The following is a 27,508-nucleotide window of genomic DNA, read 5'->3' as shown; positions in this document are numbered from 1 at the left end:
GGCAAAGAGGAACACCGAAGAGATCTCCATCCCAAGGACAGAGCAAGTGCTGGGGACATGGAGTACACCCTCAGGACAAGGTCTTATTCTTGGAAAGCAATAACATCCTTGGAAAGGGAAAGCTAAGTACACAACGTCTCCATGGGGATGGCTGGATTGCCTTGGGCTTAGCGGCACCCCATCCCAGCCCTATTGCTGTGCCACCCCCTGCCTTGAGTAGCACTCAGGGATGTGCAGCAGGACTGATAGAGTCAGACAGAAGCAGCTGGGACACCAACAGACGAGTCTTCACCTCACTGGGTCAGTACCCGGCCGGGCGAGACGTACTGTGCCGAGAGTGGAAAATTCCTGTTGCCTCGCCGGGCGCTGCCTGCAGCCCCAGCACACAGCTGCGTCCCACAGGACTTGGCATGCCCTGCAGTGTTTATCAACACCGTTGCGCAAGGGCCGTGGCACGCAGCTTGGCAGGGCCATGGGGCTGCTTGGGCAACCAGCTCTGCCGAAAGCCAGCACACTCTTGGGAAAGTCCCCCCCGCCTGCACGGGCGGCCAGGCACACCTGCGTGTCCGATGGCACGATGTCACCGATGCGAAGGCCATAGGGACCTGGCGGCCACCAGGTTTTCGGCATCCTAAATTCAAGGCAGTGAGCCCTGAGGTTTGCTGCGGAGCTCTTCTCCTGCCTTGCAAACACGCTGGGCTGGTCCCTCTTACAAGGCACACAAAGATCACCAGTTCAGCGCTGGTCCCATTGGTTTGTTGCAGCCTCGCTGTGCTGTTGAGATGCTCCATCTCGTGTGACCCTCAAAAACATGAGACAGGGTCATTCCTTGAGGCACTGTTCAACTGTGGGATCCACAGCACAGATCCCAGCTCATGTGCCCATGGATGCCCCCATCTGAGACCTATCCTCATCATACATTGGTGTCCTGAGGTCCCCAGCAGCTTCTCAACACCTTTCCAGGACCAGAGGGAATGGCTTCAAGCTACGGCAGGGGAGATTCAGGCTGGACATTAGGAAGTATTACTTTTCAGAAAGGGTGGTCAGGCACTGGAATGGACTGCCAAGGGAGGTGGTGGAGTCACCGAGCCTGGGGGTGTTCAAGGAAAGGCTGGATGTTGTGCTGAGGGACATGGTTTAGTGGGAGCCATTGGGAATAGGTGAACGGTTGGACTGGATGATCTCTTAGGTCTTTTCCAACCTTGGTGATTCTATGATTCTATGATTCCACGGCTCTGGATTCACCTGCAGGGCTATATAAGACCTCAGAGTTCTGGTGCCCCTTGCCCAGGGTGTGCAGCTCCCTTCTCAGCGGGGAGCATGGACACGGTGGCAGCACATCAGGATGATGCGCCAGGAGGCTGCTGAGGAGGAACAACGCCAGGAATGCTATTCTGCACTGCCAGAGACACGCTGGAGCCCAGGTACCAGCTGTTTTTGGAACCCCCAGCTGCACCCCAAAGCCCTGCTAAAGTGGGAAGGTTTGTGGGGTGGGTGCCAAAGCCTAGCCCCCCCCCCCCCCCCAGAGTGGCCAGCAGTAACCCTGGGGCATCAAGGGCTTGCAGCAGGGCTGAGGGCGTAGAGACCAAGGTAGGGGCTGCCCACCATGGGGACGCATCCAGCAGAAGAATCCTAAATTTAGGGTCCCCCTGCCCCTTCCCCAGGCCCGCCGGCAGCTGGAGGCACAGAGCAGAGCAGGCTTTGCGTGAGCCAGCCAAGATGTTCATCGGAGCAGAGGCATGCATAAACATTTTGCTTAATAAAGGACTCTGGGCGAACACAGTGTACTCTGGCTCCGTGCAGTGGGAACAGCTGTGGCCCTGCGGGGCCAGCGCAGGGATGTCGAGGCGCGGTGGCAGAGCGACCTCGTATGGCAACAGCACGGTCAGCGGGCACCGCGAGCCACGGGACACCGCAAAGCATCCCAACCCCGCACCCATCTGGCACCTCAGCCCGATTTTGCGATGCGCATCGGGATGCTCTGAGAACTGCTAGCAGAGGTTGAGCCAAGGATGTGGCACGCGAAGCAAATCTCGCTTTCCATCACTTGTGGCTTGCTGCAAATCTGATTTCCAAGAACGAAAGCAGCTCGGTGCACACTGCTTTTCTGCGAACGCAGCTCCTCCTGGGGGCGATGGGCTGAGTCCAGCCCGTGCTCCCTCACATGGGGTCTTCGGGGGAAAAAGTTCCACTCCGTAGCTCTGGATACGCGCTCAGTTCGGGTGCGGGGATCTGGAGCAATTCCAGGGGATTCCTCCCTTCACTCCACGTGCTGCACCGCGGTTATTCAACAGGCACGGAGCACAGCGGGCAGCCGGGCTCCTGGCGAGCCGACAAGGAGACGCGACAGAAACGCAGGGCACAGCATCGCTCAGCGGCGGTGAGGCTAACGGCAGGCACCAAGGGACCTGCAAACTTGGTGGGTTTGTATTTCTTTTAATGGGAAATAAAGCGTCCGAGGTGCTGTGCTTCAGTCCCTTCTCTCTTCCCCCACCTCTGCATTGTTCCATATAAAGTGTTTCCCCTCATTTTATGGATAAATATTAAGCGACTCAGTTTGCAAAGGGAAGAATGACTCTGCTGGACTTCTTTCAATTCCCTGAAAGCTTTTTTTCTCTTTCTCTGCACCAGGGAACAGACCAGCACAGCCTCTCTGCTTCCCACCATCCACCCGCAGCTCCTTGGCCACTCGGTGTTACCACACCACACACACAACCAGCAGAACCACTCCACCTTTCCACGCGTTCGACAAAACGTCTGGGGATAACGACAGGCACAAGTACCAGGGAAGTGAGAACCTGAATCATGCTTTTCTTCCACCTCGCTGGGCGACGCGCAGGGATGTGGGAGCTCCGCTGTGTGTTTCCAAGCTCCTTGCTCTCTGCTGCTTGATTTTTAATCAGACTGCAATTAACCAGCTTCTCAGTGTGCGTCTGGGGCACCAGTTGCCTGTTGGTTAATTTTACTCGTTGAAATACAGCCTTCATTTTGATCTGAGACCTCCCGGTGCGTTATTTCTAGAGCATCTTCTATCTCATTCCTCCGTTTTTTCATGGAAATGGAGCTCCTCTGGAATGCTGTGAATTATGGTAGCTGCTCTTGTGGCTTAGCTCCCAGAAAGCTCAGAAGCAGCTCGAGCTGCCACCCGGGGCAGCGCTGGCACACAGTGTGATTGGCGCTGAGTGCACCGGTGTGCATTGCACAGCTGCTCTGATGAAGACGAAGATGAAGGGAGACACATTGCACAGAGAAGGATGCCGCCTGGGGGAGGTCACTACTGTGATGGCAAAGAGAGCAGGGATCTCAAGAAGAAGTCAGCTTGCTCATACCTCTCTCTGCCAACACTTGGGCAGGACTGGAGGGGGAAACAAGGGCAAACCTGAAGTAAAAAGTTGCCAAGAGCGGCACTGGGCTGGAGATCAGGAGGGATGCTCTGTCTGTGTCTCCTTCCACAGGACAGACCTCACTGCTCTGGCGTGGGCAGAAGCCTGGGGGCCATTGGCCTTACCCAGGCTTGGCTTACCAGCTCGGCTCTGGGGAGCTCTCCCCACTGCCAGCTCCTGCTGTGGCAACACGAAGCTGCCAGCAGATTGCACAGCCCAAGTTTTAACACGCCCTGGCTCACCGTTTCCTCCAAGCAGGTAACTCTGGTGCTGCACGTGACGCAGGCAGGAGAAACACCTTTCTAACCTTGCCCTGTCGTAATCTGAGGGTGTGTGGGCGCTTCGATACTGCAGGGGAAAGTGCAAAGGCCACCTGAGGGCTGAGATAAGGCACCTACACAGCGATCCCAGCCACGGCAGGCAACAGCCAGCAGGCACCCTGCTTCGTGCTGGTGGGGCAGCGCTGGGAAAGGGAGAAAAAGGGTCAAAAACAGAGAGTGGCTTAATGAAATCAGCAGGGGACAGGTGTTCCCCTGCCCTGGGAGGGACTGCTTTGCTTTTTCGCAGGAAAAGCAATCTGTTTGATAACAGCCAGTCTAAAAATATCTCTGTGTTATTATTATGGCTTTGTTTTCTCTCTCAGCTCGGGCTCTGATGGGGCAGAGGTCACCCAGCATCCCCATTAGCAGTGCGTGCTGTGGGCTGGTGCTGTAAACGCCGACATAACAGCCATAAAAGGTTTTCCTCGGAAGAGTTCATCATCAAAGTGGGGGGAAGGAGCTGCAATATCACAGAATCACAGAACGGACCGGGCTGGAAGGGACCTCAAGGATCACGAAGCCCCAACCCCCTGCCACACACAGGGCCACCAACCTCCACATTTCACAGCAGCCCAGGCTGCCCAGGGCCCCATCCGACCTGGCCTTGAACACCTCCAGGGATGGACGGGGCATCACAGCCTCTCTGGGCAGCTGTTCCAGCACCTCACCGCTCTCATAGTACAGAACTTCCCCTTGACATCCAACCTCCATCTACCCTCCCTCAGCTTCAATTTCCCCTTGTCGTGCTGTCATCCCCCCTTTCCAAGAGTTGATTCCCCTCCCTTTAGGCACTGCAGGCTGCACTGAGGTCACCCCGCAGCCTTCTTTTCTCCATGCAGCAGGGGCGCTGCTTCAACACCCTCTTTCAGACACCACGGTTGTTTGGTTTTGTTTGCTAACTCCCAGCACCCAGGAGCTGAAAAACCCCTGCTTTGCTCAGGGGGCGCTGAGGCCTTGCCCTGCTGCCCTGAGCTGGGGGTGCCCCAAGATACGGGTGAGCCCCGAGCGGTTGGGAGGCACCCGGCTCAAGGCTGTGGATGGGCACGAAGCCGATCCACCCTGAGAGCGCGCCACGCACTCCGCCATGTTACCACCACCACCCGTCACCGAGGCAACGCCCCCCCCCCAACATGGCGTCGGCGCCGCGCCTCGCTGACGTCACTTCCGCCGGCATCCAAGCCCCGCCCCCTCCCGCGCTGGGGGCGCGGCCGAGGAGCGATGGCGCTGTCGCGCATGGAGCGGTTCGTGGTGCTGCTGCTGCGCCTCGTGTCCCGCGCCTGCCTGGCGTTGCTGGGATTGCTGCCCGCGCCGTCCCGCACCGCCAGCCCCGCGCCAGGGCGCGCCGTCCCGCCGCCCCGCAGCGAGCTGCTCCTGCTGCCCGCCCGGGAGTTGGCGCGCCGCTTGCGGCTCCGGCAGGTGCGTTGGAAGGGGGGGGGGGGGGGGGGATGTCCGGGTTATGCGTGCTGTTGGGGTCCCGTGTGGCGGTAGGAGCCCCGCACGGCCCCCCGCCGACCGCCCCGCACGCCGTCGTTGCTCGCAGGTGAAGTGCATCGAGGTGGTGGAGGCGTACGTGGAGAGGATCAGGGAGGTGAATCCGTTGATCAATGCCGTCGTCAAGGACAGGTAGGGCTCTGAGCACTCGGTGCTGGGAGTGCAAACGGCCCCGGGAACTCGTGGGGAAGCCTCTCCCCGTGCTGCTCTTGCTGGTTTGTCACAGGTTTGAGGAGGCCCTGCAGGAAGCACGCCAGGTGGACCAGCTCCTGGCAGAGGGCCGCACTGATGACAGCCTGGAGAAGTATCCCTTCCTAGGGGTTCCCTTCACCGTTAAGGAGGCTTTTTCCTTGCACGGTGGGTTTGCTTCTGCTCCTTTTGCAGCGAGCTCGTGGCTGTTGCGAGGAGCCCAGCAGGGCAGTGACCCCATCCTCTTTGCAGGGATGCCCAACACATCCGGCCTGGTGAAACGCCGCTGTGTCATTGCTGCCACGGATGCCGTCGTGGTGGGGCGGATGAAGCAGGCGGGCGCCATCCCGCTGGGGGTGACCAACTGCAGCGAGCTGTGCATGTGGTTTGAATCCAGCAACAAGGTGTACGGGTGCACCAACAACCCCTACGACCTGCAGCACATCGCGGGCGGCAGCTCAGGTGCGAGCAAAATCCCTTTGCTCTGTTTCTCAGCCATTGCAAACGTGTGGGTGCGAGGGGAATGTCTGCCGTGGGGTGCTGTGCTCTGTAAGCCACTGTCTTTGCTCTGTTTTCTGCCCTGCAGGTGGGGAGGGCAGCGCTCTTGCAGCCGCCTGCTCCGTGATAGGAGTGGGCTCCGACATTGGAGGCAGCATCCGGATGCCAGCATTCTTCAATGGTGTCTTTGGCCACAAACCTACGACAGGTGACGCATGGAGGAGGAGAGTTGCGAGAGAACAAGCAGCTTCTTGCACGGGGCAGACTTGCTGTATGAGCAGAGTAATGGGAAACCGCCTGATGGCAGAGCCTCAAATGCAGGGGAGGTGGGAGGTGCCCCAGCCTCGGCGTGGGATGTGTTCCCAGGGCAGGGCTGCGCTGCGTGGGTATTTTCCTGGCAGCAGGGATGCAATGCACATTTGGCTGGGGTTAGGGGTGCTCGGCCCTGCCAGCCAGCTGCTTGCCCTCCTTGTTGCATGTTGGTGTGGGCTGCAAATACCCTGGTGAGCACTGCTGCAAGCACCTCCGAAACCCAGGGTACCGTTGTTGTCCTGAGGGCACCATTAGAAACACTGCAGTGTCATTGCAAAAGGCTGGAGGAGCGTTGCCAACACCCTCAAGAGCACCACTGCAAATGCTTGCAGTGGCATTGCAAACCCCGAAACACCGTTGCAAACCCAGGGGCACCATTGTAAATCCCCAGAGTGGCCCTGGGGACATCACCACAAACAATTGGAGCAGCATTGCAAACCCCAGGGCGCCTTTACAAGACCCGGGGGCAGCTCTGCAGGCCTGTTGCGTGCAACCCCTGAGCTGCAGCGTGGCGGCAGGAGGCCACAGTCCCGCACTTCTTGCTCTATCTTGCAGCAGTAGCACTGGGTCGTGGCATGCAGTGACCGACCCCTCTCCCCCTGCTTGCAGGAGTGGTCCCCAATGATGGGCAGTTCCCCATTGCGCAGGGGGTGCGGAGAAGCTTCCTGTGCACCGGGCCCATGTGCCGCTACGCTGAGGACCTGGAGCCGATGCTGCGGGTCATGGCTGGCCCTGAGGTGCACAAGTAGGTTGCTGGCAGTGCTTCCAGCTGCACTTCCCGTTTGGAACCGGCTGTCCTTTTGTTTTCTGCTTGCTTTTTTCCTGTTGTCCCATCATGTTTTTCCATTCCGACCACCGTTTGGTCGCCACGCAGCTGAGCGGTGCTCAGTGTGCATGCATGCGCCAGCAGGAGTGGAGTGCAGGCGGGGCAGGACCTGCTGCTTGCTGCAGTGCAGCTGCCTCAGCATTTCATTTCTCCTGCTGCAATGCAGAGCTGCAGTGCTGTCCTTAGCCGTGGTGTCCCCGCAGGGTGCATTGCAAACGATGAGGCATTGCAGCAGGGCTGCATTTGCAGAGCTACGGTGGGAAAAGTGGGGTGAGCGGGTGGATGGGGAATGGGCAGCACCATCATGTCCTCAGGGCATTTCCATGCCTGTGAGCAGCTCCAGAGCACGGAGTTGCAAGGTGCCCCGTTCCCTTTGCAGGCTGAAGCTGGATGAAAATGTGTCACTGGAGAAAATCAAGTTCTTCTGCATGGACCACGATGGCGGCTCCATGTTTGTGTACCCGGTGGAAAAAGAGATCCTGCAAGCCCAGAAGAAGGTAGGAAGGAAAATGTGCAAGGACAACTTCCTGCATTGCAGCAGGAGCACAACACCCTTGCAAGCAGCACTTATAACTGTGTCCAAAGCATTAGGTGCAGTTTCTGTTGTAACAGGAGGTGCAGAATGCTCTCTGGCCCGCTGACCTCCCCCCAGCCCCGATCTCCGTGGGTTTCAGCTGTGTGTTGTGTCCTGATAGGTGCACACCCCTCCTTCTGTCCCCACCAGGTGGTGGAGCACCTGGAGAGCGATCTAGGGGTGCAGGTGCAGCGGGTATCCATCCACAAGATGAAGTACTCCTTCCAGATCTGGTCAGCCATGATGTCCTCGCAGGACAGCGACGGGACGGTGGGTGACACGTGGGGGCACAGGGGGACACTGCCGTGTTTTTTTACCTCCTTGCAAAGCCACGCAGGTGCCGACTCCCTGCTGTGCATCTCAGGGCACGCTGCAAAGCGGGATCCGTGTGCAATAGCATCCCAGCACTTCTGGGTTGGCAGCACCGGGTTAGCAGCATTGCATCACCTCCCCAAGCATCACCTGCTGCTTTGCAGCTGGAAGAAGCCGCAGTGCCTGCAAAGGGAAATGCATGCAGGGCTGCTGCTGCAGGAGGTGTGCGTGTGGTTGCAGGAGGCACAGTGCTTCACGGAGCTGCTGGGGGACCACGGGAAGCCGGTGTGGCCGCTGTGGGAGCTGCTGAAGTGGCTGGTGGGGATGTCCTCACACACGCTGCCGGCCATCGGTAAGCATGGGGAGCCCTGCAGTTAACGAGGAGCTCTCGTTAGCGGCGCTGCGCTGCTGATTAATGAGTGCTGAGAGTGTTCTGCTCCGTCCTTTGAACTGTAGGCACCAAGGCGGTGCCTATAGGTGCTGTAGGGCACTGTGCCACGTGCCTCGCGCCTGGTGTAACCCACAGCCCTGTTCTGCTCTCACCCTGCAGCCCTGGGGCTGACAGAGAAGGTGATGAAACTCAGCCCTAGCCTCAACGCCAAGCTGGTCAGCATGGGGAAGAGCCTGCAGGCTGAGATGGAGACGCTGCTGGGCCCGGATGGTGTGCTGCTCTATCCACCCCACCCCACCGTGGCCCCCCGGCACCACTACCCCATCTGCATGCCCTTCAACTTTGCCTACACAGGTGAGTAGCTCTACATGGGGGTCTCTGTCCCCAACAACAGCTTAGCAGAGGGGTCCTCTGCCCAGGACATGTGGAATTGGGCATTTATTTCCATGTGCCCTTGTCCAGAGGGATGGGCAGAAGTCCAGAAGTGTGCTCTGGCAGCTGCTCCATGTCTTGGGATGCAGCTTGGAGCTCCCTATGTGGTTCTGCTGCATCTGGAGCTCCTCCATACCAGCACTGTGTTGTAATGCTGTCTGGCTTTGGGGTCATGTGGGGATGGTGCATACAGCTGGGATTCCCCATCCCTGGAAGTGCTTTGGGCCAGCTGGGATGGAGCCTGAGCTGCTGGCTGGGCTTTAAACTCCCTTCCAACCTTCCAACCCGAGCTCAGAAGCCAGCAGCTCGGCTTGGGGTAGGGGAGGGGGGATCTCTGATGCCACCTCTCCTTTCTTCCAGCCATCTTCAACGTCCTGGGGCTGCCGGTCACGCAGTGCCCGTTGGGGCTGAGCAGTGAGGGTTTGCCGCTGGGCATCCAGTTGGTGGCAGCCTCCTACAACGACCGCCTGACGCTGGCAGTGGCCCGCTACCTGGAGGAGGCGTTTGGAGGATGGGTACCGCCCGGCAAAGCTTAGCACAGCCTCCGGGAGGCGGGGACGGAGGTGGCCGCGTTGCGAAAGGCGAGGGCAGGTGCCGACGTCCCGTAGCATCGTCATGCTGCGTCCTGCCCACGTCCATCCCGACACCCAAGGAAGTGCCCAGCTCTGTGATTCCTGCTGCTTTGAAGACGTGAGGGGGAGGAGGAGGCTGGCCGGAGCCGTGGCTGCTGCAGAGCTGGGTGTCTCCAGCTTCTTTCGTCCCTCTGTGCCTCTGGTTTGGGTGCCCCAGTGGTGCCCAGATCTATTCAGGGGTGTTCCCAGCCTTGCGAGCAAAGCAGGGGGTGCTGGAGGTGGTGTCGGAAGTGGAAACGTGCAGAAGGGACGAGCGTTTGCTCCCGTGAGCCTTTGACAGCACCGAAGAGCTCTTGGAATGCTCTTTTCCCTGTGCTGGGATGGCTGAAACATCCCCTGCCCCATCCCTGTGGGGTCACCCGGTCCGATCGGCGTCCTGGGCACCGCCTGCCTCACTGTCATCCTCCCCAGGAGTGACACACGTGGCCATTTGGGCTGATGGCCGTGTCTGTCGGGGGTTGGGGTGGCAATAAGCGTGAGCTGTTCTCAGTGAGGATGCCATTAAAGTCCGTCCGTCCAGTGGCTGTGTGTCCTGGTGACAGCGCCGTGCCCGAGGAGCCCAGCCGGGGCTGCTCACCTCGCAGGGGACTGGAGGAGCACCGTGCTGTGCGCTGCGCACCCGACGCCGCTCAGAGGCGATGTGCTGGGGAGCAGAGGGCACTGCTGAGCTGGCAGCGAAGTGAGCCGGGCAATGAGGAAGAAAAAGAGAAGAAACCTGACCCGGGGGTGGAATTAAAAAAAAAAAAAAAAAAAAACCACAAAGACAACACCGAAGCACATCAGCTCAGCACCGTCGCAGGACGCATCCGGGCGCAGTCGGGGCGGGCACGGAGCGCACTGGTGGAGGTGGGCCGTGCCTGCGGGCGGGCGGCCCGGGGGGAGGGGGAAAGGTTGAGCGGGGAGCGATGTGGGGTGCGGGGAGCGGTGGGGTTGGAGGGGCTGAAGGGGTTGAGGCTCGCACCCCTTTCCCCCCCCACGCTGTGATTGCGGGTAGGGTGGAGCGGCGGCACGGGGTGGCAAAAGGGGTTGGGGAACAACGGGGAGAACGGAGCTGCCGCTGTACGCGGTGGGTCAGAGCGCGGTTGTAGGGAGAAGCCATCCCGTCGGGTTCGGGTGCTGCCCGGCTCGATGGGGTGCGGGGCTTTGGGGTGGTTGAGGAGCCCCGTTTCACCGACGGGACGCTCGTCCCCTGGTTTCAGGTCCCAGCAGGGCGGCACCGAGATGCCACCGCTTCCTGAGACGCACCCGCATGGGGTGGCACTGCCCAGCACCGGGCGGGCACAGCCGGGCGGCCGCAGCACGGCTCCCGTGGCAGCCGCGTGTCCCTTTGTCACCGCAGCCCCGTGGGGATTTGTCCCCACCTCACTGCAGTGCACGCTCCGAGCTCGCAGCCTCCGTGGGGAAGGCACAGCGCTGCGGCTTTAGGGACAAATAACGCCGTTGGGTTTTATTTCGTGCCCTCAGGTTTTGGCCGCCCATGGTGGTCGCTGGTGGCCCAAGTGCTCGGGCACGCCGAGGGACCCAGCGCGGCCATGTAGAGCCGATGGGGACGGGATGAGCCCTGCGCTGCGCCTGCTGCTGTCCCTGGCCAGCTGCGCCCTGCTGCGAGGTGAGCCCAAAACGTGCCGGGGAAGGCGGGTGGTTGGGCAAAGCCTTGCGATGGGCGCAGCGTGGCCAAGGAGGGAAGGGGCGCGCTGCTGATGGGCTGCTGCCGGGGGGAGCAAACAGCCTGACGTCCTTCTGCTCCCCCAGGTACACCGCTGCCCCCCCGGGGGGTGCGGCTGTGGGCTCAGAACTTCCACGTGCAGCTGCGGTGGGAGCCCGACCCGCAGGCACCGAACGGGACCGCGTACCAGGTGGAGTGGAGGAAGAGGTAGGTGGAGCCCGAGGATTGCTTCCCTGCAGCGAACATCCCATAATAACGCAGTGGCAGGGTCTGCTCAGGAGGGGCCCTCCTGGGTTCTGACCTCCTTCAAGGATGGAGATGCCTCTTTCCCTCTGTTGTTGGTCGCCCCATTCCCTCTGTTGGTCCCCGTTGGTAAAATCAAGAAAAAGGGATTTAGGTTTCTTTTGGGTTTAGGCTTGCTGGGTTTTTTTTTTCCCCTCTTATGCTTAAATGGAAATTCTTCAATCCATTCAATCCATCGTCATTTCAAATCACGCTTTCTGCCCTTCCACTGGGCATCACCAAGAAGATCATTGCTCCTCTCCACGTGCATTGGGTCCCTCTGCTCCAAGCCTTTTGGGGCTGAGCCTTCCCAGCCCTCAGCTCCATCCCACAGATGCCCCAACTATCAGAAGCTCTCCCCTAGAAGCTCATCCTCTTGGACCTTCTCTGGGCTCTCCAGCACACAATAAGCCATTGCTGCTGCACAGACGGTGCTTGGTTCCTCCCCAGCCCCACACCTCACTCTCCAACCCCAGCTGGCCAGGCACAGTAGATGCGTGATGGATTTTCCTATCCTGTCGTTGTTTCCATGGGCAGAACCTCCCGCTGGACCAGGGCAGACACCTGTGGGGGGAACAGCACCGGCTCATCCTGGGCGTGTGAGCTGCGTTGTGACGACATCCATGGTATCTACTGGGCGAGGGTGAGAGCAGTGCAGGATGGCGAGTCGTCCCCGTGGGTCAGTTCCAAAGAGCTGCTGCCATACAGAGACAGTAAGGAGCCTTCAACTGCATTCCTGATGCTCTTGGGGGGGGTCCTACAAGAGCTGGGAGAAGCATCATTCCCAGAGAATGATCGTTCCTGAAGCACTAAGACACCCATCTCCTGCTTTAAGACACCCACCTCATGCTGTGAAGGGCTTCGTGCCGCCTCCTCTTTATTTTTCCCCTCTCCCTACAGCAACTGTGGGCCCCCCCACCTTATCCTGGCAGCTCCAGGGCCACAACCTCAGCATTAACCTCAGTGCACCGCTCACCCCGTACCAGAGCAGGCATGGATCCTACAAACCGCTCAGCAGAGTGCTGCGGAAGCTGCGGTACCACCTGCGTCTGTACCATGGGGATGTGCTCCAGCAGGAGGTGCGTGGTGGGGCAGGGGGTCCAGGGGAGGGGGCACAGGGGTGCTCTGGAGCCCGTATCCCATTGTGTTTGGGTGATAGCATGAAGGCTTGGAATTGGTGGTACCCACAAGGTTGTCCCACATGTGGACAAGAGGGTAGGAGATAGGGGTGGTTTGCATCCCAAAGATGGGTCTACTGGCCTGGGGACCCCTTCCTTCTTCCAGATTGTGTGCATCATAAAAAATGAATGGTTATGGGATGAAAGCATCCCTTTGCCACTGTGTAACAGTCACTGGGACCTTGGCCTTCTGCTTGCAGGTGCCCTGCAGGTGGACCACCAGGAAAACATCGTGTACCTTCAGGTTCCTGATGCCCAGCACGCAGTACTGCATCCGCACGGTGGCAGTGGGCATAGCCCCACAGCGGAGCCTGGAGGCTGAGCAGTGCCTGGTGACACCAGCAGGTCCTGCAGGTGAAAGTTCAGTGTCACTGAGGACACATGGCAGGATGTGGGTCACACAGCCCACGTGGACCCCTCAGGTTGGGGCTGAACCCAGCTAGTGGGATGCCATTATTGGGGCTGATGGGGACTTTCCCTGCAGCCTTCCCCTGGGTGCTCCTGGCTGCGCTGGTTGCTGCCCTCCCACTGCTGAGTGTGCCTGCTGTCTGCCTGACCTGTGTGTACATCTTCCCGAAGTCCTCTGAAATGCACCTCCCAAAAATGCTGGTAAGCGACCACCTTGCACGCAGGGCTCTTGGGGTCTGCAGCCCCGTGCATGCCATGCTGCTTTTGGCTTTGCTGCGAGGGGTGCAGCCCCACCAGGGTGCCGTGGTTCTGCTGGAGCAGGGAATGTGAGCTCTATCCTTGGAGCAGCACCAGGGCGAAGCTGACCTGAAGTGTTCTCAGCTGCGTATCCCTGTTCCCTACGGCAGTGAGCAGGGACAGCCCGGCTCCCCACATCCCACTGCCCCCTGCATTCATTCCCATATCCCAGTGCTCAGGGCGACCTGCCAGGCTAAGCAGTTCCCCATGCAGCACAGGGGGAGGCAGCCAGCTGGTCAGCCTACCCTGCTGGTATCAGTGCCAAGGATTGGCTTCTGCACTGGGTTTGCTTGTGCGTGAAGGGGTTGCCCGGCACCAGCACCCAGCAGCGCTGTGGTTGTAGCACACCAGCGCTGATCGCTTTGCTGTCTGCTCCCCTCCAGGCTCTGCTGCCCAGCAGCGCTGCGGTGCCCACCCTGGAGCTGCAGGAGGATGCACCAGCCCCACTGCTGCCAGCCCCCAGCGAGCACCCAGCACCCGCAGCCCCACTGCTGCTGGGGGGGTGGTGTTTCCAGGAGAGGAGCGGTTACTGCCCCAATGGGTTTGGGATGGGGTGGCACGAGGGTAGGACTGCACCCAGCTCCCAGCCAAGCTCCTGGGCACCAGCACTGGAGGAGGACGAGGATGAAAGCGATGGGGATGCTGCGGCGGTGTCTCCAGCCAGCAGCGTGATGGATGGGGACTATGGGACATCAGAGACGTGGCTCTCCCCGCACCTCCAGCTTTATTCCACAGCTCTTGGAGCGGGCAGCGGCCTTCTTCCTGCCCTGAACACCATCAGCTTCAGCCCTGGTGAGCTGCAGGAGGACGCAGCTGGGTCCTGGGTACCACTCAGCTCTGTGAGGTTACCGGGGACCGAGCTGGGGGTGGATGACAGCAGCACGCAGCAACAGGGCTGTCCCTGCATGCTGCCCAGCTGGCACACAGGCACACCTCACGAGGAGGAGGCAGCAGCACCCCCAGAGCATCGCTTTGCCTTGCTGGGGGCTCCTGAAGCAGAGTGCGAGGAGTGAGAGCCACCACCCAACCCCCACACCTTTATTTATCCCCCTGTGGCTGTAGATGTGTGCGTGGATAGGGCACGGCCTGATGCAGATCTGTACGTGTGCACACACAGACATCCCTTGGTTAGAGATTTTTTGGTGGTTGGTTTTTTTTTTCCAATTTGTCAGGACTGTGCAGTTATTATTACTTTTTCAATAATACTAATTTATTGCTGAAAGCTCTTTGCTGTGCCTGGAGCCTCTGTGCCACAGGGCACTGCTGCAACCGGAGGGTTCTCCATCCGTCCCTTCGTGCTTCGTGGCCCCGCTGTGCCGCCCACCCCGGGGGGGTGAAGCAGCAGAAGAGCGTGAAACAGGAAAGGTGAGAGTGGAAAAAGGCGAAGCTTTGTGACATTTTGGCAGCTCGGCTCGGCGAGGTTTTGGTTTTGCATCGGCTGGGAGGTGTGAGGCATCACGGAGCGCGGCGATGTTCGGGTGGTGGTGGCGGTTTGAGCTTCTGACGATGCTGCTTCAAAGCAATGAGGAGAATGCAGCTGGCAACGGCTCCGTGTGAGAAACAGCCCGGCGGGGGATAGCAGAGGGTGTTTGTATCGCTCAGTGTCAGAGAGCTGAGCTCCATCCAGAGAGCGGAGAGCGGGGGCAGGGTTCTGCGGGGAGCAGCAGTCCTTGAGAGCAGCCCTGCAGAGAAGGACCTGGGGGTCCTGGTGGGTGAAAAACTGAACGTGAGCCAGGAGTGTGCGCTGCAGCTCAGAAAGCAAACGGGATCCTGGGCTCCATTGGAAGAAGGGCGGCCAGCAGGGGCACGGAGGTGATCGTCCCTCTCTGCTCTGCTCTTTTGAGGCCCCATCTGCAGCACTGCGTCCAGGTCTGGAGCCCCCAGTACAGGAACAACAGGGAGCTGTTGGAGAGGGTCCAGAGGAGCCACAGAGATGGTCGGGGGGCTGCAGCACCTCCACTGCGAAGACGGGCTGAGGGAGCTGGGCTTGTTCAGCATGGAGAAAAGAAAGCTGCGGGGTGACCTCAGTGCAGCCTGCAGTGCCTAAAGGGAGCCTGCAGACAGGAGGGGAGTCAACTCTTGGAAAGGGGAGATGACAGCAGGACAAGGGGAAATTGAGGGAGGGCAGATGGAGGTTGGATGTCAGGGGGAAGTTCTTTGCTGTGAGAGCGGTGAGGTGCTGGAACAGCTGCCCAGAGAGGCTGTGATGCCCTGTCCATCCCTGGAGGTGTTCAAGGCCAGGTCGGATGGGGCCCTGGGCAGCCTGGGCTGGTGTTAAACGTGAAGGTTGGTGGCCCTGCATGCAGCAGGGGGTTGGGGCTTCGTGATCCTTGATGTCCCTTCCAGCCCGGGCCGTTTTGTGATTTCCCATCCCACGTGCTGGGCTGGCAGTGCCCTCCTCTGGGCACGCCTGGCAAGTGCCGGCAGTCGGGAGGAGGCAGCAGAAGGTCAGCATGCCTTTGCGATCCGCACCTGGCATCTGATGGATGGAAACGGGATCGAGGTGGCTCTGGCAGGAGGACGGTGCTCCTCGACCCCCATCCCACCCACATCTCGCTGCAGACCGCAGTGTTGATGCCTCAAGGCGCCTTCAGGTCGCTCTGTTTGCATTACTTACAGGCCTGGATGCGTGGATCCACGAGCTTTGTTTCAATGTTGCTCCCAGCCCCACCAGAAGTGGGGTCCATCTCCGCAGCACTGCTCCCACCTACCCCAAAAGCAATGGGACAAGCTCTGCCCGTGCAGCACGCAGCCCCACCACGGCACGCTGCTGTTGTTTCTGGGAAACGAGTGGCCTCCCCTCTCCTCTCACTGCCTGGCTGACTCACGGGGACTTCCAGAGCTTTAGCAACTCCATCACATGTCTGACACAGGGAAAATACCCAAGCTGGGTGCTTGGGAATGCCTTTGGAGCCAGCACAGCGTGGTGGGAGCTTGCTGGGGCTGTGCACAGACAGGCGCTGGAGGAGCAATGGGTGAAAGAGATTTGGAAAGCACCGCAGCCAGCTGGAGTCCAAGGCAGGAGCCACTGGATGCCTCAAGCTGCACTAACCCTTTGCAGCTGCACCAGCATGGCCTGCCAGGACACAGAGCTGACTTTCATGGCAGAGAGAATCTCGGTACGGGAACTCTCCCCACCTGTCCTGAAGGCTGCAGATGCTGTTTGCCTCCTCGCCACCTTCCATAGCATCCTTATCGGGGTCCATAAGTGAGCAGTGGGTGAGCTGGATCCCAAGGGTGATGATGACAATGTCCAGCTGCAGGCTGGTCACTGGAAGCACATCTTACATGAGGACCAATGTTGTCTAGCAGCTCCGTTGGTGACCTGGATGGTGGGACAGAGTGTGCCCTCAGGCAGCTTGCAGGTGACAACAAGCTGGTGACAACAGCCCCACGGGGTGGTGCTGATATCTAGGGGGATCTGTGTGGGCTGGAATGAGGTCCGAAGGGTTTTGTGGGGCTCAGCAATGAGAAATGCAATGTGCTGCCCCTGGGGATGGACAGACCCCAGCAGGACGCACTGGGGGCACCCCAGGAGGGTTCCCTTCCCCTTTGTGCAGCACTGGACCCAGACCCGACGCCAACAGGTGACCCAGCTGGTGGGGCAGCTGTTCTTATGGCTGACAGCAGCCTCCAGCAGGACTCCAGCCATCCCAGAGCCTGGAGCAGGCTCTGATTGTGCCAAACAGAGAGAGCCAGGAACACCAAGCTCATGGCAATGAGGGGTGCCAAGGCTTGAGGGCAGCTGGGCATGAAGGTGGGGTTGGTGTGGGGCCAATCATGGAGGGAGAGAGGTGCTGAGGATGCTCTTCAGGGGAGGGACAGAGCAGGACCCTCAGCAACTAAACATGAGGAGTGTGTGCCCGTGTCCCAGTGGGTTCTGGGACTCCTCCAACTGAGGGCCCACGGAAATCAAGGTTGGCCTTGGGGTGGATCATGGATTGAGGTGAAAGGATCAGGGATTGGGATTGAGGTTGGTCACACCTTGGGGTGGAGAGGGATGGATCATATCTTGGGCTGGAGGGTGACCGTGGTGTGGGACAGAGGTGCCCACTGTGTGGACAAAGGCATGCAGATCTCTAACTGTGCTGCTAGAAATGACTCGAAAGGCTGGGGGGATGGGTGGGCATCACCCTTCCTTTAAGTGTTTTGTCCACAGCCAAGCAGTGCTGCAGCCCCTCACATCAGCAGCTTCACCTTTCTCTCCCTGCTTGCTTCTGGCAATGCTGCATCGCCAAACGCAGGCTGTGAGAGAAGCCCTGCATGCATGGGAGGTCCCTCCTTCCCTCTGCCCACCTGTGCCCAGATGCCACGTGCTGACAGTACACAAGCAAGGCGTATTAAAATAGAGTTTATTGCTGTCTTCAGTTACAATAAAAAAAACAAAAAGAGAAAAATCAAACATTACCAAACAACCCAAAACTCATCAATATAAAAACAACAGTCCCCAAACCCTGTGCTACCAGAAGCAGGCTTGCAAGGACACACCTTTTAGTGCAAAGAGGGAGGTGGCAGTGAGAGCTGGCGGGTGGCTCTGCCAGCGAGGGTCTGCATGGGACCCTCACACTCACTGTACAGTATTTGTTGCTGGCCGTGGGGGCTGGAGGGGGTTGACTGTGTTGGTGGGAGCCCTGGGAGGATCTGGAGGCATGGGGAGGGAGGTTGGGGGTTTGACTTCTCTGGCACTGGAATGGGAGGAACAATGCTAACCAGGGAGCGCGGGTAGGACCAAAGCTGCCCAGGTATCTCCTATGGACACAGCAGCTTCTGCCTGGGGCTGCATTGCAGAAAGCAGAAGGATGCTCTGTCCTGTGCCTCTCTCCAGGTCAGGTGGGGAGGGGCTGATGCAGAGCAGGGAGGTGGAGCTGCATCTCTCCTGGGGCCCTCCAAGGTCTCAGAGCCAGTTGGAGCCTCGTAGCCAGCGCCAAGTGCTGGAATACCCCGGAGCTGCAGGTCTCTTAGGAGAACCCACAAAGCTCTTCTTTCCCAGCCACCAGAAGATCCCTGGTGCTGTCCCCAGCATCTCCCTGCCCTGCTGTCCAATTGAGGAGATGGATGCACACTGTCGATTATTGCCACGGATAAATTGTAGGGGAAGAGCTTGTTGGAGCCTGGATGCCTCAGGAGAAGAGACAGCCTGAGCACAGGTGGTGGTGGGACCCTGTAGGGACTCTTCCATCTCTTCCATCTCAGGGACACACTGGGAGATCTCAGCTCTTCCACAACAGGCTGGTGCTTGACTTTTCCCATCGTGTGCCATGTGAATTGTAGGGGTGGGGACACGGTTCCCCCCACAGCCACACGGTGACCAGTCCATAGGTACGGTCCGCGCTGGTGGCACGTGGGGGCTGCAAAGCAAGGCGCTCTTTCCAAAACCTGGGGTGCAGGGATGCCACAACCCCCCCTCCCCCAGCCCCTCTGTTGGCCAGGGTTTGGTGGGAAGTGAAGGACCGATGTCCTGCAGGGGGCTAAGTCATCTTCCTGGCCACGCTGGCATAGGTGTGCACGATCTCCTCGTCTGCAGGACAGGTGTGGCTGAACTCGTCACAGGCGTAGGCGTTGTTGAGGTAGCGCCAGACACCCGTCATGTCAGCTGGGATCTCGAAGTCGCGGTACTTTTTGGCTGCAATCTGGAGGGAAGAATGAAGCTGAGGCCTCACCAGCACCACTGGGTGTGGAGAGGACACCAGATTTGGCTCTGGATGCCCCTTACCTTGATGATGTGCAGCTTGGGCAGCAGGTTGCAGTCAGCCAGCGTCAGGTGGTCCCCATCCAAGAATTTCCTCTTGGAGACGGTGATGTCTTCCATGCTGTCCTGGTCGATCTCCTCAGGCAGTGGGGTGGTGAGGTACTGATCCAGCCGCTGAAACTCTCGCAGCAGAGCCTTCTCCAGGTCTGGGCGGGTAGGGAAAAGCATGGCATCATGCAGGGGCCTGGTTCCCATCGCCCCCCCCTGAGCCCCTACCAGGCTGTGCTGAAAGGAGCAGAGCCCTGGGGTTCCCCAGCTCCCGTTCCTTACTGCTATTTGCTTCCTTGCGTGAGTTCTTGATGTACGCCGAGAACTTGGCAAAGATGTCACTGCCCACGTCGAAGGACTCCTTGTATTTGGGGCTTAGATGCGGGTACCTGGAAGGAGATGCTGAGGTCAGCTGAGGACATCTCATGCCTGGTGGTACCCACAGGTGGCACAGGAGGGGGCTGAGCAGCTGCAGAGCTTTAAATAACTGCAGCTGCTTCGTTAGCACGGCTGTTTGCCATAGGGAACAAACTGTGGGGCTTGGAGACGCTACCCCAGGGTGCTGCTCGAGGCTGACGTGTGCAAGGAGGATGACAATGAATGCACTCAGCATTTCCTCTTTTGTGCAGGGCGTTTGCTTTGGCAACGAGCAGGCAGAAGTGGGGGCACCTCCTGTCCCCTGACAGCAATTGCCATCGCCAGCTGCAAAACCACCATCTTATCCTCACCCCCCCCCCCCCTCCTGCTGCTCATCCTCCTGTTGTTCCCTGTCCCATGCTGTCCCCCCACCCCGGATGCTCTCCTGCCTCAGTTTCCCCATCCGGCCAGCCCTGCTCAACACGGGTTTGCAATTACGTGGGTGGGCACAGGGTCTGCTCCAGGAACTCCTCGATCTTGATGAAGTCAGTTTTCAGCTCCCGGTTGAACAGCAGGAAGGGCGGGTTGGTGCCTGGTGCTAAATCTTTTAACTCATCGGGTTTCCTGGGGCAGAGAAAGGAAGGGGGAAAAGCTGGGGTGAGCGCAGCGGGAGCGCCCTGCTCGCATGCTGGGCCGGGTTTGGGCTCTGGGAAATGCCCCCCCCCCCCCCCCAACTTTTTGGTGTCTCAAACCCATGTGTAAGTGATGCATGTGGCTGGAGGGCAGGGACTGACCCCAGCACGGTGTTGGCACCTCACCTGGTCATGTCCACCGTGGTGACGTTGAACTTCACCCCTTTGAGCCACAGCACCATGAAGAGGCGCTGGCAGAAGGGGCAGTTGCCAATGTTCTCTCCATCCAGCCCAGCCTGCGGGGAGAGCAGAGAGGTCAAAGCCTGCCCTGAGGTGAAACCAGGAGGAGAGGAGGAGGAGGTGGAGGAGGATGGACAGCTCAAGGGAGAGGAAGGGAGGGTCAGCTTGGCTGGGACGCCAGGCTCAGAGGGGAAATGTGCTCATGTTTGCCAGGAAAAGCACAGCTTGTTTTTGTCTGCTGCACTGCACAGCCTTAAAGCAGCCAAGCGAGAGGAGTGAGCGTCGCCCACCCCAGGGAGGAGAAGGGGTTGGGGAGCACAGTCACCACCACCACCTGGAGGAGAGTTTGGGATAACATTGGGGCCCAGGTGTCCTGAGAGGAGGTGGCAGGTTAGAAAACAGCCACCCCACTCTTATGCCATCAAACATCTCTGCTCCCTTTCCCCCCTCCGCAGTCCCTAGCAAGCCAACACCAATGTCATCCCTTGGAGCACCTCCAGCACTGGTAGCTCAGTGAGGCTGTCCTGAAATGAAAATCAGGATGGCCTCTGCAGGAAGCAGAAAATAAACCTTAGCCAAGCCCATCTGAGGATGCTTGGAGCCAAATGTTATCAGGAGGAAGCTCCACTAGCACTCATGGCACCAAACAGCAGGGAGAGGAAGTCATTGCTCTTTGCTTCCCCCTCCAGCAAGAGCTTCTTCCTCTTCTCAGCAAGAGCTCCTGTGGCTCCCCACTGACTGTGCCCACTGCTTTCCCCTCCAGATGATGCAGAAACCCCTTCAGATGATGACAGAAACCATCTAGATTGTGGAGAAACCCTTGAGATTGCAAAGAAATCCATCCAGATGATGAAAAAAACCCTCCAGATGACGGAAGAATTCTTCTTGATGATGGAAGAACCCCCGCAGATGATGGAGAACCCATCCAGATGATGGAGAATCCCTCCAGATGATGGGAGAACCCTTCCTGATGATAAAGAACCCTTCCAGACGCTGGAGAAACCCTGCAGATGATGGAAAAGCCCCCAAGCCAATGGACGAAGGCAGCCAGGGAGGTGCAGGCTGTCAGCCCCTACCCAAGGCCCCACGCTTGCACGAGGCATCAAAACCCCAAAGTTGCTCACAAGTTCCGGTGGTTTAACGCAGAGTGAAGCAGCACGAGGAAGAGGGAGCACTCTGTGAGCTGCATCACCCCGACATCCCCCAGACCCACCCGAAAGATCTCCCTAAAAGAGCTGGGGGGCACATCGGGGCGGGCTGCGCAGTGACGCCGCGCACGGAGCGCACGGAGGGCGATGCGTCCGTCAGTTTGCCAGCGGATGTGCAAGAGGGGGTTTTTGGTGCTAAATTAAGATTTAGGGGAAGTCCTGAGCCGCCGATTTGTTTTCTGTTTCCCTTCCTTCCAAAACCCCCCTCAATGTGCTGCCGCCATCACAGCAGCCGTGCGTGCATCTTCCTCTTCCCAAAGCCATCCTGGGGCAAAAAGAGGTGCAGAAGAGGAGATGTGAGACCTGAATCCTTATCCTCAAGCATTGCTCTGGGCTCAGCCTGGGCTGGGTGTCTGGGGAGCATTGCTTTGGGGAGAGGGGATGGGGGTGAAGCCCGTGGTAACACTTCCCAGTGCTGATATCCAAAGAGGGGAGCAGGGACGGCGCATGCGGCAGCAGATGTTTGTTTGGAGCAGGAGTGTGGGAATGTTCCCGAGGAAACACTTGAAAAATTGCTCAACAGAAGGAAGGAAAGGAAAGAAAAGGAAAGAGAAGGAAAAAACCAGCCCATTTTCTAGTGAATTATCCTCAAGGCTGACCGGAGGAGCTGCCCCATCCCGCCCACGCCGGGGCACCCGCTCCATTTCCCAGCCCCACTGCGTTGTGCTTCCACCCTCCTGTTGCTTTCCCAGCTGGGTTGCTTGTTGCACTTCTGCAGCTGCTCACCTCTCTGCTTCTCTGCAATCGCAGTTTCCAAGGGATGCACGACCGCCTCTGGAGCGGAGCATCCTCTGGAGCTCCCCACGCCACCCAGCTGGCTGCCGATCCACAGAGACGCCCCAAATCCCCACCACCCACATGCAAACAGACCCGGCCAAACCCACCTTGACAAAGAGCTCAATCTCAGGCTCTTTCACCGGCCGGCTCTCCATAGCAGGGATCGCAGCGGAGGGACACAGCACACTCACTGCTGTGCTGAGTTTCGCCTGTGCTCTGCGGCGCGCGGCTGCTGCACCTCGGGGTGGGCTGGGACTGGGGCTCGCCCTTTCCTTCCCGTCCGAAGCGGGGAGGAGCGATGGGGTGCAAGGAGGGGGAAGCTGTGGGGCCTCCCAGCTGTGACTCAGCACGCATCTATCAGGGAGGCACTGACGGGTCCCCAGCCAGGCTATCGCGCCCTCCCAGGCGTCTCAATCACCTCTCCAATGGGAATAGGGTTATTTTTTTTTGTACAGGAAGTGTCTTCACCACCCTCCGGTTCTTTTTTTTCCCCTCTCCCTGAGTTTCTTGCTGCCGTCCCGCTGGATCCCACAGATACAGGACGTGAGCACGATGCCACGATGCCCACCCTGCTGCAATGGGGGTGTGGGGCTGAAGGTTTGGGGAAGCGTGGAGGGCAAACGCGGCCGCTCGCCACCACCTCGTCACAGACAGCCTTACACAGGAAGGCATTGCAAAACACCCATTCCACGGCCCCATTCCCGGAATTTGGGCTGTTTCATGGGAAAGATGCCCCCCCTGCTTTCCTCCCCAGGATGCCTTTGAGTGGAGCTGGCTGCTGGGGTGAGCCCAGCAACGTGCCATGGTGCCGTGCAGCCAGCACCAGCTTTGCACAAAATGGGGTTTTTATTGCCCCCCATTCACCCCAGCTTGGATAAGCTCAGAACTTTTTGCAAACAATCTGTGAATGAAGAGAGCTTCCTGCTGCTGCTAAGCACAAGGCAGCCCTTCCCTTCCTCCCCAGCACTCAATGACCGGACATGTGCTGGGACACAGCCTGCAGCACGCGTGTATCCTGGCCATAAGCAGAAAGCGGGGTGCAGGCTGGGGACCCCACTGCCCTCCTTCATCTGCTGCACAGCCCTCAAAAACACATCCTCTGCTCCCAGTGGCACTTGTCCCCGTGCTGTCCCAGCTGCCCAAAGCGGCCCCAGTCGCTCTGCAGTGCACAGAAGGACCCATTGTCACTGCTGTGCCAGCCCCCGCCCCGGCGCCAGCTGCTGCAGGGACCGGGCGGTGGCAGAGAGCACTGGTGGCACCATGGTGGCCACGCTGGTGGTGGCCCTGCTGCTCCTCTGCCTGGCTGCAGGGACAGAGGCCAGCCCGGAGCTCAGCGGTGAGTGGGGCACAGGGGATGTGGGGACCACGAGGGGTGGGGTGTAAGCCAGGCTTGGCTGGGTGGCTTGTGGAGCGTGGGGGATCCCATGGGAGATGCGCTGGCTCTGGCCCGGCACCTAAAAAGCTGCTGTGGGGCAGGTGGGGAGGATGTGATTTCATCTGGGCAGAGCTGACGGCACAGCTCTGGGTCTGAGTCAGTCACACCATGAGGAGAATCGCCCACAGCCTCTGCTGGTGCTTCACCCCCCAAAAAAACAGCGTCTGAGCAAGAGTGTGTCAGTGCTGGGTGGAGGCACTGCGATGCCTCTGCCACTGGAGGAACCTCCGCTCTAAAGCACAAACCCCATCCACATCTCTGCTGTCCCCTTGGATGCTGCTGGCCCCTGGGAGCAGCGCTGGCTGCGGCTGATGAAGGGTCGGTGGCCATAGGGGAATTGAAAGGGGCTCTTTGTGCGGTTGAGCCTGGCACTGGTTTGTGGATGGAAGGACAGAGGGACAAGCGTGGGGCTGGGAGCCAGCACTCCCACCTGCTTGTGTTCATTTGGGGGCTGGGGAGCTGCTGGCTGTGCCCCGCCTTCCCAGCACCCTCCATCCTGCATCCCCGCGTCCTGCATCCCTCAGCAACCTGCATCCTTCCCTGTCCTTCATCCCTCAGCGTCCTACGTCCCCCAGAGCCCTGAATCCTGCCTGGCAGGAAGGCTCATCGCCCTCTCCCCACCCCCAAGCCTCCAAACAACAGAGGGAAAGCACCAAGATAAGTTGATTTGGGACACAAACTACACAGGATTAAAGGAGAGAAACACCCCACGCTGGGAATTCAGGATGAGAAGCGGGACCTCTGCCCACCCAGAAGGATGTGGGCTGGGAATTTCTCATCCATCGGGTTCTTCCCATTTCCGGTGATCATCTCCTGGTGATCTTTTCTTAGTGACTGACCACCTCTTGGTCACCATTCCGGCCATCATCTGCGATCCCTCCCCAGCTCACTGCTGTGTCCCCCTGCAGGGTACCTACGCAAGGTGCTGCGGAACCACACGGTGCACACGTGCGATGGGGAGCAGCTCCTCATCCTGTGCCCTCGCAAGACCACCATCAGCATCCTGGGCGCCTTCTACGGGCGCCGCGTGCCCAGCCCCAACCTGTGCCCCAGCCCCGGCAACGTGTCCCAGGAGAGCACCGAGTGCATGTCACCCACAGCCCACTTGGTAAGGGCAGCATCCCGGGACGTTTGGGGTCGTGTGTGGCTGTGTTTTGGGGGCATTGCTAGGAGAGCAGGGTGCGTGGGATCCCTTGTGCTGAGTCCCAGCGAGAGCAGCCTGGGAAGTGGCGCTGCTGCAGCTCAGCCAGCACCAAAAGGCAGCGTCCCCTCAACGTCCCCTCAACGGGAACGGTACCAGGTGCGGCGTGAAGCCTCGTCCCCATCTTGCGGCCGTGAGCTTGCATTGCACGGGGCCGTCCTGCAGCGAGGCTGGGGCTGCGAGGGCGTTGCACGGAGCTGCAAGACACGCGCATGCCTGCAGGGGTGTTGCGCAGAGCCCTGTGCGCGCGGCTGCGCTTGCAGAAGTGCTGCATGGAGCAGTGGAAACGTGCACAGCTACCTGCAAAGGCGTTGCATGGAGCTATGTCAGCGTGCATGAGTATTCCATGAAGCTGTACGAGTGTGCATGCCTGCACGGGCATTGCATGGATGTTTGTGGTTGTGCGTGCTTACGAGGGTGTTGCTTGGAGCCGCGTGAGTGTGCCTGCCTGCATGCATGGATCTTGCAGGAAGCTGAGTGTGCACGCTTGTGTGCTTGCAGCATAGACATTGCACGGAGCAGTGTCTGTGCACACATTTTGTGCTGCAGTGCAGGCGTGCGTGCCTGCCCGGGCACCATGCACAGTCTGCATGGGCACAGGGCAGCACCTGATTTGGGATTTGGACACCAAAATTGCCCACAAGACCACGTGGCCACCGTGGGGGCGACAACAGCCACAGGACAGAGGTGACAGCATAGAGGTGACAGCGGCCTGGGATCCTTCCACCAGCCTCACACCCGCCCCGCTTTGCCCTGCAGAAGCTTCTGGCTGAGTGTCAGGACCAGCAGTGGTGCCAGTTCTCGGTGCACAGCCAGGTGTTCGGGCCGGATCCCTGCCCCGGCACACACAAGTACCTCATCGCATCCTACAAGTGCCGGCCAGGTGGGCAGCACCCACGGGAACCCAGGGCTGGGCAAGAGGAGAAGGTTTGGGGTGTCACGCTGGGTCACCCTAGGGTATCACCCTCTGCCCACCTCCTCCCTCCCCAGATAACCATCGGGTGAAGACAGTGTGTGAGAACAACGAGCTGAGGCTGCACTGCAGGCCGAAATCCGTCCTGGCCATTTACTCTGCACACTACGGACGATTCCTGAGGGGCAAACCTGAGTGCGATGCCCCCAACGCTGGGGGACCCCATATTGGTATGAGGGGGATGGGGTCGCAGCCCGAATCATGGCTGGGAGCTGTGCTTAGCGCTGTGCCGATGGCCAGAGGTCCCGTGTCCCTGCAGAGTGCCTGGCTCCAGATGCACTGCGGAGGGTTTCCAAGAAGTGCCACCGCAAAGGGAATTGCACAGTGACTGCTGACCAGGCCAACTTTGGGGACCCATGCCTGCCCGGCACGAGGAAGCAGCTGCGGGTGTCCTACACCTGTGGTGAGTGGGACTGCGGGGCTGGGGAGGCTGTGTGTCCTCCACCCCTGGGGACAAGTGGGGTGGTGACACTTGGGACGGCGTATCTCATTGCAGTGCCCAAGCAGCTGCTGGAGGAGGTGGGCCCAGACACCTCAGATCCCTTCCTGCTCTCAAACTACATGCACGGTAATTTGGGGAGCAGAGGGGAAACCATCTCGTGCCCCATAGGGATGGAGAACCTCATAGCAATCCACCTCAGAGCAAACAAGGGTGTTTTCTGCTGGGGAAAAGAGGGGGTCTGGCACATAGACACCCCAAGGGGAGGCGGCCCTTCACGTCCCCTTGTTCACTGCAGGTGGCTGGTACAAAGGGCCCAGGTTCTCCAGGCTCCGGGAAGACCGGATGATTTTTACTAGCTCCCTGGCAGCTTTTGCCCACCTCTGGGGTACGTGGCCCCAAAGTATTGGGTTGGTGGGGGGGGGTCTCCAGGCCCAGGCACCCTGCATGTCGCAGCAGGACGTGCACCCCGATGCCTCTCTTTGCTCTTTTCCCCCCACCAGACGTCCCTGAAAAAGTCGCTCTCTACTTTCTCTGCGGGGTGTCGGCGGGCCTCGCTCTGCTGCTGTGCATCGTCAGCCCCAAGGCTGCCTTCCTGCGGGAGGCCAAGGAGGTTCTGCTGGGCCCAGGTGGCCGCTCAGAGGCAAGCAGGACCAAACTGCGGGATGAGCAGGATGAAGACCTGCCTGACGACAGCTCCTCCGATTCCTCCTTCCGCCGCCTCACCCGCGCCTACCGTGCCACTGAGAGCATCTTCGGCCCCGAGCTGACGGCAGCCATGGAGGGAGCGGCCGAGCAGCAGGGCCGTGGTGGGGAGGAGATCTGGATGCCCAAGGAATCCAGTCCCTACACCATCCAGAAGATCAAATCGGCCACCAAGTGAGGAGGTGAAGGACGAGGCGCTGTGCCAGGTGCAGTGTGGGTTCTGTGCCCCCCTGGCTGGACGGTGAACCCTGCTTACTGGGGAATGGGCTTGCTTTTTTTTAGCAAATAAAAGCAGAAGCTCAGAGTTCAGGAAATGAAGCTGTCACACCCAAGCTCCTGCCAGCCCATCCCCAATGGGCTCCGGGTCCTGGGGAAGGGGGATTCCCATGGCCCTGAAAGGACAGTGGGGGACACATGGTCCGCAGCCACCCACTCTGCATCACCACCAGCTCTTATCCCACTTCAGTCTCTCCTCTGCCATTAACAGTGGAAAGGGGAGGAGGAACAAAATGTTGAACTCCAATCCTGCTCATGCTGCTCAGCTCCGTGCGACTGGCACCGGGCCACGGGGAGCAACAAGTCAGGCCTGTTTGAGCCTGGGAAAGGGAAAGGA

At 59.4% G+C, this 27,508-nt stretch overlaps 3 protein-coding genes across 3 annotated transcripts; 2 read left to right on the top strand and 1 right to left on the bottom strand.

Moving 5' to 3' along the window:
- Positions 1–4,921: 4,921 nt before the first annotated feature.
- FAAH2 (fatty acid amide hydrolase 2) lies at positions 4,922–9,264 on the top strand (the record flags this gene model as incomplete). The annotated part of the gene is made up of 11 exons (XM_079541780.1): positions 4,922–5,119; positions 5,244–5,326; positions 5,421–5,551; positions 5,636–5,845; positions 5,970–6,089; positions 6,803–6,938; positions 7,399–7,516; positions 7,744–7,863; positions 8,146–8,257; positions 8,456–8,650; positions 9,089–9,264. 11 exons carry the CDS (start codon positions 4,922–4,924, stop codon positions 9,262–9,264), a joined length of 1,599 nt encoding a protein of 532 aa, XP_079397906.1.
- A 9,395-nt stretch (positions 9,265–18,659) lies between these two features.
- On the bottom strand, positions 18,660–22,297 carry LOC306951566 (chloride intracellular channel protein 2-like; the record flags this gene model as incomplete). The annotated part of the gene is made up of 6 exons (XM_079542089.1): positions 18,660–18,821; positions 18,905–19,086; positions 19,211–19,317; positions 19,784–19,909; positions 20,104–20,213; positions 22,250–22,297. The coding sequence occupies 6 exons, from the start codon at positions 22,295–22,297 to the stop codon at positions 18,660–18,662; spliced, it is 735 nt and encodes a 244-aa protein (XP_079398215.1).
- A 1,105-nt stretch (positions 22,298–23,402) lies between these two features.
- On the top strand, positions 23,403–27,073 carry LOC306951364 (protein eva-1 homolog C-like; the record flags this gene model as incomplete). Its single annotated transcript, XM_079541851.1, has 8 exons — positions 23,403–23,478; positions 24,486–24,685; positions 25,538–25,661; positions 25,769–25,921; positions 26,011–26,154; positions 26,248–26,319; positions 26,489–26,578; positions 26,694–27,073. 8 exons carry the CDS (start codon positions 23,403–23,405, stop codon positions 27,071–27,073), a joined length of 1,239 nt encoding a protein of 412 aa, XP_079397977.1.
- Positions 27,074–27,508: the final 435 nt, after the last annotated feature.

This window comes from Tetrao urogallus (assembly GCF_951394365.1).
Source record: "Tetrao urogallus genome assembly, chromosome: 13".
Lineage (NCBI taxonomy): Eukaryota > Metazoa > Chordata > Aves > Galliformes > Phasianidae > Tetrao > Tetrao urogallus.
Note: the sequence above shows the minus strand (reverse complement) of the source record. Positions and strands in the feature narration are given on the sequence as shown.